This window comes from Phymastichus coffea, unplaced genomic scaffold (assembly GCF_024137745.1).
Source record: "Phymastichus coffea isolate CEN01 unplaced genomic scaffold, Cenicafe_Pcof_1.1 PCOF00013, whole genome shotgun sequence".
In the NCBI taxonomy this organism is placed as follows: domain Eukaryota; kingdom Metazoa; phylum Arthropoda; class Insecta; order Hymenoptera; family Eulophidae; genus Phymastichus; species Phymastichus coffea.
In genome coordinates this window covers 4,686,685-4,701,425 of record NW_026706824.1, presented here as the reverse complement: position 1 = coordinate 4,701,425, position 14,741 = coordinate 4,686,685, and the positions used below count along the sequence as shown (strand labels likewise).

The 14,741-nt window shown below is 38.0% G+C and overlaps 1 protein-coding gene across 13 annotated transcripts in view; it reads left to right on the top strand.

Annotated features, from left to right (window-relative positions):
* The window catches only part of LOC131673140 (dopamine receptor 2-like), a 923,047-nt gene that overhangs the window by 878,836 nt on the left and 29,470 nt on the right, over positions 1 to 14,741 (top strand). For all 13 annotated transcript variants that reach the window (XM_058950948.1, XM_058950958.1, XM_058950902.1 and 10 more), the window contains one exon: positions 14,224 to 14,311. In XM_058950948.1, the coding sequence (XP_058806931.1) occupies positions 14,224 to 14,311 (88 nt within the window). The remainder of the gene's footprint in view (positions 1 to 14,223; positions 14,312 to 14,741) is intronic.

The following is a 14,741-nucleotide window of genomic DNA, read 5'->3' as shown; positions in this document are numbered from 1 at the left end:
AGGTGAATGTGTCCTGAAAGTCCACATTACATCCGGAGCGCGGTTGAACCGAGTCGCGCTGAGAAGAACGGCTAGCATTGGCCATTTCATGCATTGCGTCTTCCAGCTCTCGTATTCGTAGGCGCATGTCCTGTGCCTCGCGCTCCGCACACATCTGTATTCCCTGCAGAGTCTAAAAGGTTTCTAGGATTCGACCTATCAGCTTGCGGTTACGGTAGACTCCCTCCTTCAGGTACTCAATTTCCCGGAAGGCTTCACTCAAGGATATTTCTTTCTGAGGTTCATTCCGGGTGCAGGATTCCTGCGACCTGAGATCCGGATTGCTCCGTCTCCTCTCCCCCTCCTCCTGCTCCTGAGTGTGGAGGGCCTTGCGGATGAGTTCGTCCTCTTCCTGGCGGCTGGCTTCACCTTCAGAACTCTCGTCTGGGCTAGCGAATGTCCTTGACATATCTGTCAAGGATATTCCCTCCCTATTGATGATTCTGAGGGGATGGTCGCTGTTTTCATCTGCGCTGTGGTTTTCCGACTCATCACAGACTGTGTCGAGCCACGCTTGTCGGGTGCGCCTCCTGCGCCTCGCCACCTCTTTACTGTGCGTGGTTTCCTCAAAATCTGTGACGGTGTACTCTCCTAGCAACCATCTCCCAAGCCTAGCCGCCTGCTGGATGACACTTCCATCCTTGCGCAGCTCTAAATCCGCCAAGTAGCGTTCGCGCTGTGCAGAGGTCAGCTCTAATGCCCAATTGTCAATCTGAGCTGACAACAGAGCCATCTTGCCTCCGCACGGGTGTAGGATGCGGTCGAGGTTTGAAATTATCGGCCTAATCGACCACTACCGCTTCCTATCACCCAAGTTATGAGCGGGCTATACACTATTTAGTGTACTTACCCTTAATGCCTCCTTTTTATAAGGCACAAACTCGCGAGATTATGAGCGCGCACAGTCCCCGCAAACTATCTATAAATATTATAAAAATATCCTACCTAAGGTCGGAGCCTGCTATTTGCTTGCTCCGCCTGGCTAATATTTTCTGTACTGCACGCTTAGGTCGCGCTCTCTGCCTTTGTCGTCGATCAGATGCTTCCAATCCCCCTTTATCCACCAAACTATAGCTGAAATGGGTTAACACCTGATTACTCCGAACGACCCGAAATCACTTCGACCTACTTACAATTATCGCTTTCGGCCCTTTTTACAATCAACTTAACAATTTTAATCAAAAGTTTCGAAGTGGTTTCGTTTTTTCCCCGGCAGAGGGCGTACCGCTCACGATCTCGAGCTACCACCTATCAAACCTTCCTAAGCGCTTGCGGCAATCGTCTCTCTCTCTCTCGTGCGTCGATTACCTTCGACGCACAATCCTATTCGCACGAAACGGGTCTTAATACCAGTTGGGCGCCATGTAACGGGGGAGATGAATCTGAAAATGGGAAATTTATTTAACAACAAACTCCCACGATGCAGAGCGAACCGCCGCTCCGTTAAACACGTATGATAATACGTGTATTCGCCTTAACGTCAGATGATTTATCCTAGTTGTCTTCTATCGATCGGAGTTGAACTCACCTTAAGTCACGTGTCTTGTTACACTTGATGAGTTTTAAGTGTGAGCGACTTTACTCTTAATCTTCTTAATCCCCTAGATGTAATTGGATTAAAACCTAAGCCTGTTTCAAATACTTGAGCTACCAGGAAAATCAAACGACGAAAACGGCGAATAAATTTAACAGACTTTATTTAATAAAAAATCACTACAGTCTTTGTTGGGCCGAAAGACTGATGCACGAAAATAGGATTTTACAATTTAATTATGTTCGGTGAGAAAGAGAGAGAGAGAGAGTAGATTTGAATTCTACCAGGAACTAACGCATGACGCGAATACAAAAAATATAACGCTATCACAGATAGACCAAATACCGAATGTATTTCGTTTCGCTTAATATGACGGAAGGTGCACCTACCATGCGGTGCAATTACGATGATCAGCCGTAATTGTTGTTGCAAAATTATCAACTGCCGCTGCACCTCTCTTAATCAGCTGCACTGCCTGAATTCGCCTTTATATGCTGCAAATCTGCTGCTTCTGCACCGCTGCTTGCTGCTGCAATATTACTGTTGCATCCACGCACGTATTTGTTCGGAAAACTAATTATTTTTGCGAATCAAAATGCAAAACACAAATCGGCGGTAAACTCGCGTAAACAGCTGAGGCGTAACTACTTATTCAAATGATCGCGCGCCCCCTCTCTCTCTCAATACTTCGAACTAACGCGCGAGAAGCAGAATCGCGAACGGTTCGATTAATTAAATCGACTACCGTTGCAATATTTATTATCTAGCCAATAATTCACGGATAGTTCTTTAAAATTATTGTAGATCATTTCTGAATTCACATGGACGATATTTTCATGAATCAACTATAATTAATCTTGCCGACATGGGGGGAACAGGCCCTCATTAAGTTGCTTATCGGAAAATCGGGAATAACTTAACATATTTTGGTAGTTTTGGAGATCTTAGACTTCCATTTAATCTAGTGATATATCGATGAGGTCAAATTCAATCCAAAAAGATATCAAGATTACGATACCTATAACTGCGATCATCTCTGCTTGCAGTTTTTGTGCGAGGCTATGTAAGTAAAGACACCGTAAAAAGTTATTAGTTCTATTTAGACAGTCATTTCTAGCAAGCTTATAATAGTTATTGTTGTCTCGTAGGTCATAAAATTTTGACGAAAAATCGATGTAAATTATAATAATTGCAGGTACGACAGTGCTCATGGTTTACATGAAAAAAATAAAAATATGAGAATAATTAATTGTTACTAATTTCTTAAGACTACTAGTCGCTAGTGCAATGCGACACGAAGAGAGTTGGCCATTGGCTATTTGGATTGCTTCACAATGAAATTAAAATTTTACATATATATTTACAAAGTAAAAGCAACCCATTACAATTGAACTATCTGATTCTCTCAGAAATCTGAGTTCATTTCAGACTTGGAGCGCAAGAGCAGTAGACCAGTACTTCTCCAAGGTATTCAGTGGGATGAAGATTCAGACCTGTCAAGGTTCTAGTCGCTGACTCGACTCATCTGTACCTTTACATATGTGTGGCGATGGCCTGCTCGTTTTCACAAAATAGGAAACATCTGTCAAGATGTCAGATTAGATGCCAAAGATATAACTGCTGCAACTTTCTGTCTACTATGAGTGGTTTAGAGGAACTACTTCCACATTGAAGTATAGTGGCTGCAACGTCAAGTAACAACTACTCACCACGTCAAAAATACAACTGTACTTACCATTCTTGGATGTCTAGGACATCCTCTGAGTGGGCTGCAGACTCCAGATCTTCGTCCTGCCCTACGACGAAAGACACCTGGCTCTGGTTCCCCGGAAGAACCCTCTTACCACGCTCATCATCCGAGACGCACACCTTTCCACACTCCACAGAGGACCATAAGTTGTTATCAGCCACCTAAGACATCGATTTTGCATACCCGTGTGCGCAGTGATGTGTAACGAATGGTGAGAAGTTGTGTCCAGTATTTTTGCTTCTTGGGCATGGTATTGGAGCAGGGGATGGCTTCTCTTTCCTCAGTCCGTGGCATTCTGACGAGATCGTTTGCCATCTATAGACTAGACTATATCGGCTCTTTCTCAGTTTATACCAGTAAAGGATACGGCCAAAAGTCCATCAAAAGTTACATGTATTTTCGTGTGTTTCATGTGCTCGAGCTATACACCTGGAAGGAGTATCAGACGCACATCTTCAGATCTGTGCCGCACTGTCTACTTCGACAATGATACCACCATCCAGGGAGCGGAACAAGAGCTGGCTCGCCTCTTCCACAAGGCTTTGTCCTTCTGCCGACAGATGGCTGAGTTAATGGTCAACAATAGTGTGAGATATAGATTCAACCCACCTCGAGCATCTCACTTTGAAAGACTCTGGAGGGGCTGGGGTGAATTCCTTAAACCACCATTTAAAGAGAATTTTCAGCGAGACCTCTCTCAAATTTCAGGAATTCTCGATTCTGGCAGTTCATTGAGGCTTGCCTAAACTTCGAACCACTCAGCCCTCTTAGCACGCAAAAATTGTCTACAACCTCAACATATACACTTTTAATTATTTTTATTTTATCTTACCGGCATTTATTATTTACACCGCTATTTTATCTTGGTTAGCAGAATATCGAAAAGTTGCAGTCATGTTCAATAAATGACTTGTAGGATAAGATTTATTTTTATCAATAAAAAAATTTCATTAAAAAAAATCAATGTTTATATTTATTATAGATCCCTCTCCTCCTCTACTTAATTAATTAATGATAACACATGATTTTAAAACATATTTCAGTACATACATAAGAGCATGCATGCATGCCCACATACAAATATTCATACATTCATACATACATAAATATATGCAAACATGCATACATGCATACATGCATATAAGTATAAATTTATATATCCATATATATACGAGATATGTTCAAAAAGTAAGGTGAATTTTTATTTTTATGAAAAAATATTTATTTATTCATCAATATTTATGTTATCCCTTTCGATCGAGGTGGTTGTTCAGCGATGGTCTTGAGGGTATCGTTAGACTTGGGAGGGGATGTGACGGGTGAAGCGATCGTTGAGATCGCTCGCCCTGTTCGTCTCCATCTCTTCCGTGTGCCTTCCCCTTCGCCGCTGCTGCATCTTGGTCGTTTGAACCGAGTATCGACGCTCGATGTGACTTTGTTCCAGGTATAATTTTTGATTGGCGCCGGTGGTCAAAGCAGCTGAAGGTTATAGGGGAGAAAAGGAGGAAGAAAGAGAGAGAAAAGTAGTGTCGCTTGGCGTTATCCGCACATGTATCCGTAGCCGGCGGCGCTTGACCGTATTGTAGAGAGGGGCGAGAGATATACCGCGAAAAGCGGAACAGCGCAAGCGGTACTAGTCTGACCAGTGTTGCAACACAATAGAGAAACCTGAAAACCTAATCACGAGTGGGTTGTCGAGAGAACAAAAAAGGAATGTTAGTGGATATCTGCTTTCTCTTGCTGAGAAACACGATAATATCGAAGAAGTTTACAACGAATACCGGCCCCTCCGCTACCAGAAGTCATGGACAGCAATCGAGAGGTCAAGCAACAAACCTACCATGGCATCGACGAGCGGCAGGACAACAATAACAGCTCGCTAGGTCTTCAGCAACATTGCTCAGGTCAGGTACCCTTTACCTTTTGGTGCGTCCTTCGTTTCTCACTCTCGGCGAAACCCATCGGAACGCGAACGGGTGGATGCAACTATGTTTGAATCGCACCGCATCTGCCAGGACATTTAAACGCGTGTGAGGCAATGCTTTGTCATCGGTGCGTATACTCGCACACAGACGAGCTCGTACAGCCTTTCCCTGCGATGCGTAAAGCCGTCTTGGAGCATTGTAAATAGGAAATCAAATGTGAATGAAGAAACGCTAGATACGAGGGTCGTTTGAAAAGTCCGTGCAAAGTCAGAGAGATGGCGCTCCTAGTGCGTATCAAGGTTATTTTCAGTTAGTGGCATATCTTGGAAGAGCACACACCAAGTTTCAGCCAGATCGGCCAATTACTTTGCGTTTTACATTCGTTTCAATCAAAGAAATCGAGTGGTTGTAAAAAAATGGACGAAAAAGAATTTCGTGTATTGATTAATCATTACTTTTTTAAAGGCAAAACGCCTCAGGAGATTAAACAGAAGCTTGATAAACATTATGGTGATTGTGCACCTTCGATTAGAATGGTGTATAAGTGGTTTCAAAATTTTCGGAGTGGCCATATGAGCACAAAAAACGCTGAACGTTCTGGACGCCCTATTAAGGTTACCACTTCAAAAATCATTGATAAAATCCATGATATGGTGATGGCTGACAGAAGAGTGAAGGTGCGTGAGATTGCTAATACTGTTGGCATCTCAAGCGAACGGGTACATAATATTTTGCACCAACATTTGGACATGAAAAAGCTATCCGCTAGAAGGGTGCCGCGATTGCTCACGATTGACCAAAAACGAGATCGTGCGAAGTGTTGCAAGAATGGTTTGCAGCTGTTTCAGCAAAATCCGCAAGACTTTAAGCGTTGTTTCATCACTGTAGATGAAACATGGATACATCACTACACTCCTGAGACCAAAGAACAGTCTAAACAATGGGTTACCAAGGGGAAATCTGCTCCGAAAAAGGCGAAGACAATTCCGTCGACCGGGAAGTTTATGGCGACTGTCTTTTGGAATTCGCAAGGAATAATCTTCATTTACTATCTGGAAAAGGGAAAACCCATTTCAGGCGAATATTATTCATTGTTATTGGATCGTTTGAAAACCGAGTTACTAGAGAAACGTTCACGATTGGCCCACAAAAAAGTCCTCTTCCACCACGACAATGCACCAGCTCACGCCTCAGCAGTTGTGTCTCTAACTCGTTTTACACCCCTCCTATTCTCCAAACTTGGCTACGTCGGACTACTATTTGTTCTCTAATATGAAAAAATGGCTGGCGGGGAAAAGATTTTATTTAAACGAGGAGGTGATTGCAGAAACGGATGCCTATTTTACAGACTTGGACAAATCCTATTATTTGGAAGGGATTAACAAATTAGAGCAGCGTTGGATGAAGTGTATAAGCCTAAAAGGAGATTATGTTGAAAAATAAAAAAGATTTATAAAAAAAAATCAAGCAGTTTTTATTTTTGCACGGACTTTTCAAACGACCCTCGTAGATACATTATTCTCGATAATTCCTGTCCTCTCTGTCTGTTTAATTTAATTGCAGTAATATAGATTTTCGGAAGACCAGACCTCATCGGCATTTTCCTTTTTAAAATAATTAGTGATGTGACGTTATATCAGCTGATTCTTGGTGCGCGTTGCGAGGCCATTCAAGAAAAAAAACGCGACTGTGCCACAGTATTAGCCTGTGATTTCCCAATTAAATTTCAGAAAAGGGGTCTATCTCATGCACATCATTTGGTTACTTTTCATCCTGATGTTAAATTAAAAACTTCTGAAGATATCGACAAGAAACTTCAGCTCAAATATCTAAAGATGGTATTTTAAATGTTTTAACAATAAAAAACATGATTCATGAACCTCATACAACAAAATCTCCTCATTACTAAAAGGATAATGATCAATACAAGAAAAGTTTTCCAAAATTGTTTCAAACAGAGACTACTTTAAAAAAAAATGGTTTATTTCCTTTTTTTTCTCTGTGCTCACTGTCTGTGATACGACAATCTGGATGAAGTCTCGATGTGACGATCCCGTAGGGTGTTGCCCCGAGCTTCTCGTAGCGGGTATGAGAACACCCGAAGGTAACTACGTGCAACAGCTATTCGGTGCCGACCCAGTACAACGGCTGATTCCGTTACTGAAATGACGGTGCACCGGTTTTACTATATTTTGTGGTGGCCTTCCACGATTTGGGAAAACCTTCGCTACCATTCCGTAAGAGAGCTCTCCTATATTAGTTTTAAGTGTCCATATTATATTTTTATGTATTATTGCTTTCATATTTCTATGTATGTTTCGTTTACGGCAACAAGATTGTAATTTTTATTATTTAGTTGACTATTGTTTGAGGCTTTCTTCAGCTTGTGACTGGGGTATTTTATGCTCCTCTATCTCTTTTTTTATTTTTCCTTTTATGTATTTTATGCTTCCCTATCACTTTTCTTATTTTTCCTGTAATATTTTATTCTAATAAATAAGAAGAGTCACTTACATTATGTATTTAATTTGAACTAATGCATGGATATTTATTTTTCCTGTTCATTCAACAACTCCGAATCAAATAAATTTGAATAATCTAGACAACCACTAATAAAACGCACTGAGTAATTTAGGCAATGTGTAAACATATATTTATCTCATTGGTTGTTTGTGATATATGTTACTTGATATATGATATTTGAATCTATTCAAACTAAATTTTTGTTGAAACAAAAATGAAGTAAGCCTATTAGGGATACCACTGAAATAAAGGCACCATATATCTATCTCAATGGTTGTCTCAAAACATATACTTCTATGTAAATAATTTGAAATAAAATAAAATATTTTTATACTATACGGATTAGATAAATATTGAACATTACATACTATATTATACGTCAATTGAAACTGAATTAATTAACACAAGATATATTGAACGAATATGAAATTACATAACCGATGTCTTAAAGAATTTATAATGAGGAGAGTAAAAACATTTAGGAGCTATTCATGTTGTAACCCACTTTTATAAAAATAAATTGTATAAGTCCATGCCTATAGTAGGTCATAACTCAAATATAAACTATTTTTATCAACATTATTAAACGCATATATGGTGAATTTTGGGTCGATCACTCTGGACTTCGGTAAAGGAAGGTGCAAGGGGGCGGAAGGATTGGAGGGGAGTGAAGGAGGATTATTCCCACCAATTTTCAATGTCTATATATATATATATAAATACTAAGACTCTATACAGACTCTATACAGGCTCAGACCACCTATACAATTTCCTATATACGAATATACTGGATTACGCAAAAATTAAAATGAGAGTTCTTATTTTCTGAGTGGCATATGATATGATGACCTTCCCTGTGACTTTCAATAAGAAAACTTTATTTATTCAAATAATTTAAATTTATTTTTCAACATAGTTCCCTTTTAACTCTATAAATTTATTCTAGCCATGCTTTGTTATGCCCTCTAAAAAGTAATTTTTATCGAACTCCTCAAAATGGTTATTTGTTGCAGCAATTACCTCTTTGTTGGATGAAAACCTTTTACGCGCAAGCTAATTTTTCATGTCAAAAAATAATCGAATAGAGCCAAATCTGGAGAGTAAGATGAATGAGATCTGAAGAATAATTTGCCTGTTGCAATGGAACTCATATGATTTCGAATCGTGCATTGTCGTGGTGGAAACAAACTTTTTTTTTGAATAATGAGGCGTAATATTTTCCTTTAATAGTTCTTCTACTTTGTAGGTAATCTATTAATATTATTCCACTTGAGTCAGAACAAATTGTAGCCATGACTTTTTCGGCTTATCGTACCGTCTTGGCTTTTTTTCGGCGCGGATTCACCCGGCCCAGTCTACATTTTCGATTGATTTTTCGCAGTAACATAGCGACGCCAATCTCCCTTAGATTACGTTAAAACATGCTCAAATATTGCTCAGCTCGAATCATACGAGCTCGCTTGTACTCAGCTGTGAGCAAGCGCAGTACCCATCTTGCAGATAACCTTCTCATGCCCAAACATTCACGTCAAATGTTCCATGTGTATCTTACTGAAATATTAAGAGCCTCACTAATCTCATGCAATTTAAATCAATAATCTGCAAATACAACATAATGAACTTTATCGATCATGTCTTAAGTATTCACCTCTTTTAGATGATCAGGACTCTCAGTATCACTTGTGCTCTTACGGCTACAACAAAATTAATAAATCTCTTGAACCATACCATGCTATGGAGTAGTCTCCATAATATTTCCTGAGCTTTTTATTAGTTTCTTTTATTGATTTTCCCGGTAGAAAATAATGTTTAATAAGCATATGAAAAAACTACATACTAAAAAACTAAATTCAAATGATTGTAAAAATTTTTCAAATCAACTTACTGACTTGAAACATTGTATACACTCTTATACTAGAGGGAACTCTCTTGCAGTTTAAAATACGTTACGACAACACCACCATCGTACGTTCAGATGAAGTAAAATAGTCAGGGTCCAGGTGATAGTTTAAGTTCAGTCTTATGTTTTTCATAATTTTTTCATTCATGTAATCAGACAAATGTAAGATTTTGCAAAAAATGTTCTAGATATAAAATGTTTAATGTCAAGAAGTAAATATCCTTAAGACCTTGTCTTTGATCCTGTACGTTTTTTTTGACTTGAGAATGATGTGCAAAATCATCTATATCTACAGCATGGGTTTTGATGAAAATTACGTAATCTTGGAGGTTTACTGTATATTAATAAGAATTAGAAAATTTCGATGATAGAGAGTAATTCCTTACTCAATAAAAACAACACTTCACAAAACCGACATTTTGCTAACTATGTTTGCCAGTCTGTGTGGAGTTCTTCTTTATTAAAAGAAATGTTAAGATATTAAACTTGTGTAAATAAAAACGTACAGAATGTTAATACAAGAAAAATTCAAATAAATTATAATAAAGTCGTAGACAATGAATCATTACACAAATATTGCTCGTAACACATATGTAATTGTATGAAAGTTAAAAAAGATCAAAAGAACCAAAGTTTGTGAATTATTTTCACATCAGATGTTAGATCTCGTTTTCAGAAGCAACTGTTGTTACACTAATCATATTTTACATTATTATATGAACCGAGTCTATGCAATGAATGAAGCATCTGCAAAAAATGCAACAAATCTATGCAACCAATTAATACTACACAGATATCTCTCTGAGTATATAAATTATTATTATTATTATTATTACCATACAAATATATCACTAACTATTTCAATTTATTAAGACCAAATGTGTTATTATAGTTGTTTTCCGTAAACCTATTTAAACTCTTGCAGTAACAATTGAAAAATTGAGTATCTTATTTGATTATTTGATATATACAGCATTCTAATACATAACATACTGTCTTTATTTCCTCATAATTTTCTTAAATAATAAATTTTGTAATAATGGAAAGAAGGGAAATAGTGAGAGATGGAAATTCACTTAATTTTAATTATACTCAGAAACGTTTCGTCAGCACATTTGCTGATCTCTTCAAGCTTTATTAACACGCAATTTAAAAATAGTTACTAATATCTTGAAAAAGAATAATTATCCATCTGAATTTATCAAAAGACACATACAAAAACGGATTAAGAAATATAAAAAAGGGAAGAATAATTCTGTTTTCAAGTAGAAGTAGAAAAGAGAGAGTGAGTAATAGGCGGGATCAAGGAAGTGTATATTGTCGGGAGGTTCAAGTTACATAGAAAAAACAAAAACGCAAACGTATCCCATGGATTAGGGAATAGACCGCACCTAGCCGGCATAAAAACCCCATTCACAATTGGGGAAAAGCCATTTAGATGCGGCAACTTTATTTATACAAGTACAAAACGAAATAGAGCGCAAAAATCGATAGAGACCTCGGAACAATCAAGCTGGACACAGAGGCGGCGTTCGCCCTTACAATTTTTTGGCCTTACATTTTAATTATTCCAAAGTCTCTATCAATGTTTGCGCTCTATTTTGTACATCATTGTACAGTATCTATTTTGTACATCATCGTTACAGTATTTATTTTGTACATCATCGTTACAGTATTGTCCACTGCATTAATTGGTAGCGTTTTCAAAATACGTCTCGTCTGTGTATTGTATTCTCTGTCTAAAATACACAAATCTTTAAAATTAAAGGAATATCCTGAATTATCAAAAATATATTGTAGAACAGAAAGTAATCAATGATCATTGATTAGTTTTTCCCCGTCGATTACGCAGACCGACAAAATTTGAAAAATTCCGCATGAATAGAGCAGACAAGATATTTCCGAAGGAATTTGATGTGCTCAATCCGAACATTAGAAAAAAATTGCTTCATCGCTCTTCGTTTTTGGGATATTCTAACCTCAAAACGTCAAAAACACATTTTTCGCTGATTACAATCCCCATAACTTTGTAAAAAAATGTTAATTTACAAATTTTACGATGATATCTTAACGAAAAATTTTTACCTTTCATCAAAATATATTTCTCATTTTTTTTCACTATTATTACGAGGGTCGTTTGATAAGTACTTAGCCTACAAAAGAAAAACGAAAATTTTGGAAAAGTGGCGTTTTATTTTTCAACATAGTCTCCTTTTAGTTCGATACACTTGGTCCAGCGATGCTCCAACTTCTTTAACCCGTCTGAAAAATACGTTTCCTCGAGGTCTGAAAAGTAGGCTACCGTGGCAGCGATTACCTCCTCATTCGACTCAAATTTCTGCCCGGCGAGTGACTTTTTCAAGTTTGGAAACAAAAAGAAGTCGCACGGGGCTAAATCTGGAGAACATTGTGGATGAGGCTGCAGTTCGTAGCCTAATTCGACCAATTTGGCCGTGGCGACGGCGGAGGTATGAGCCGGTGCATTGTCATGGTGGAAGAGCACTTTTTTCTTCGCCAAATGGGGCCATTTTTTCTGCAATTCGACGTCGAATCGGCCCAATAATTCGGAATAGTACAGCCCTGTGAACGTTTTGCCCCTCTCCAGGTAGTCGATGTAGATCATACCTTGTGAATCCCAAAAAACGGTGGCCATCACCTTTCCGGCCGATGGGGCAGTCTTCACCTTCTTCGGAGCACTTTCGCCGGGTAAAGTCCACTGTTTCGACTGTTCCTTCGTCTCTGGTGTATACCAGTGGATCCATGTTTCGTCGACTGTCACGAAACGACGCAGAAACTCCTTCGGATTGCGCTTAAACAGCGTCAGACATTGCTCTAAAGTTGTCTCACGGTTGCGCTTGTTGTCCGGAGTGAGCAAACGCGGCATCCATCGCGCCGACAGCTTTCTCATGCCCAAAATTTCATGCAGGACATGACCCATGCGGTCTTTTGAGATGCCTACGATCTTAGTTATCTCGCGCACCTTCAATCGTCGATCTGCCAATACGAGATCATGAATTTTTGTCACGTTATCCTCCGTCGTAGCCGTTTTCGGAGCACCTGGACGTGGCTCTTCAAAAATCGACGTGCGACCACGTTGAAATTCGTTAAACCAATTTTTAATGGTTGCCATCGGAGGAGAAGAGTCACCGTACACAGCATCCAAGCGCTTTTTAATTTCGCTGCGCGATTTCCCTTCCAAAAACAAGAATTGAATCACCGACCGATACTGCTCTTTTTCCATTTTTCAAAAATCAACGGACATACTTGCTTTGACACGCTCTCAAAAATAAACTACAACTCCGATCTGGCTGAAATCTTAACAGTAACCATCGATAAGGTTGTACTACATGATTTTCTTTTGCGAGAGTGGTGCCATCGGGCGATGAGGCTAAGTACTTATCGGACCACCCTCGTATATTAGTGATATGGTATATTGAAGTATGATTAATTTGTATTTTCGTAAAAGTCGTTTAAGAAGAGGAAAGTCTCGCTGAAAGATAACAGTGGTAAACCTAGCAGGGTTCAGGATTAGTAGGTTGAGGAACTTAGGATGTAAAGGTTATGCACTGTGGCATATTGCAAAGTACAGGGTTGGGTTCGGGTCTTTTTATTAAGAAACTTGGCATGTAATGGTTGGATGTCATTGCCTAGCGAAGTATAGGATTCTTCGATTAAGTTACTTGAAATATTATTTTTTTCAGCGAAGATTATCTTTAAACGGAACTTTCCTCCGATTCAACAGCATTTGCGAAAATGCCAATTTATCATACTTCATTGTGTCATATCTTTGTCGAAAAAATGATATAAAAAAAAATTAAGTATTGTATTTTGAAGGGCAAGAAATGTTCTTTAAAGAACCGTTATCAAATTTCCAGAAAAACATTTTTTTCATAAAGTTATAGGGACTGAAAAATAGCAAAAAACCTGTTTTTAATGCTTTTAAATTAAAATATCTCGAAATCTGAGCATAATGAAGCACTTCTGAGGAAGGATTCGTATTTCGGACATCGAATTTTTTGGGGTAAATCAGCTCCAATCTGTGAGTGTGAAGAGATGGTGGCCTGTATTATAAAGAGAAACTCTGAAGAAGTTGATAAACGTAGTCAGCAAAATATCGATTTTGTGAAAAATTTTATTATTTTCGTTGTCATCGAGTAACTTTCTATAATCGAATTTTTCTGGATTTTTGTATTTTTTTTATAGAATGCAAAAAAAGTAAATATAACTGATTGTAATAAAGCTGATTTCAGATAAACTTAAAGCATCATTTGGATCATTATTATCTATTTTACCTGAACATACGAGTAGAATGTCCCGCTTGTTGTTTGGGGTCAAAAGGAGGTTTGGGTTAAAAAAAAGTAAGTTAATCTCGAAATGATCTTGAGTATGATCTTATAGGTCACCGTAAGATGTACCGATCAGAGACTAACAACTTTTATTTAAATTATTTTTACGATTGATCTGAAAAACCAGGTATATAATATATTTTTCAATAGCAATGCATTCATAAGAATAAATTACTTCAAAATTAATTAAACTATGTTGTTTTCAGAGCATTCATCAGAATCTTGTGTTCATGTTGTCCAAGGAGAATGAAACGAAAATACCAGGGTGGAGCTTTTAGATGCAAAGCAAATCAGGTAATATAATGAAAATGTATATAGATGATATTTTACCTTTATAATTGAATTTATAAATGATTTTATAAATAATTAATCTTTATTTAGTTCCTTAACAGAGATAATCAAGCCGAAATATCTAGATTTTGAAACCGTATAACGAACTGTTTGGTCATTTTACACTTTGCGTAATGAAGCCAATATAAGAATATTTTTCAACAATTCGTCGGGATGTATATTTATAACCCTATTTTGAGTGATTTTAAAAATCATACAAAAGTTTCGTAAATGGTACCGTATATCCGATTCATACTTAACACCCCTGGGTTACTCATCACAACACCCCTCACTCGAATACAGGACTAAGCAGAACATTGTCATTAAAGTAATAAAATCGACATAATAATAAAAAAAAAACAAATAAAATGTCCACAATACGACTCGCCAGTAT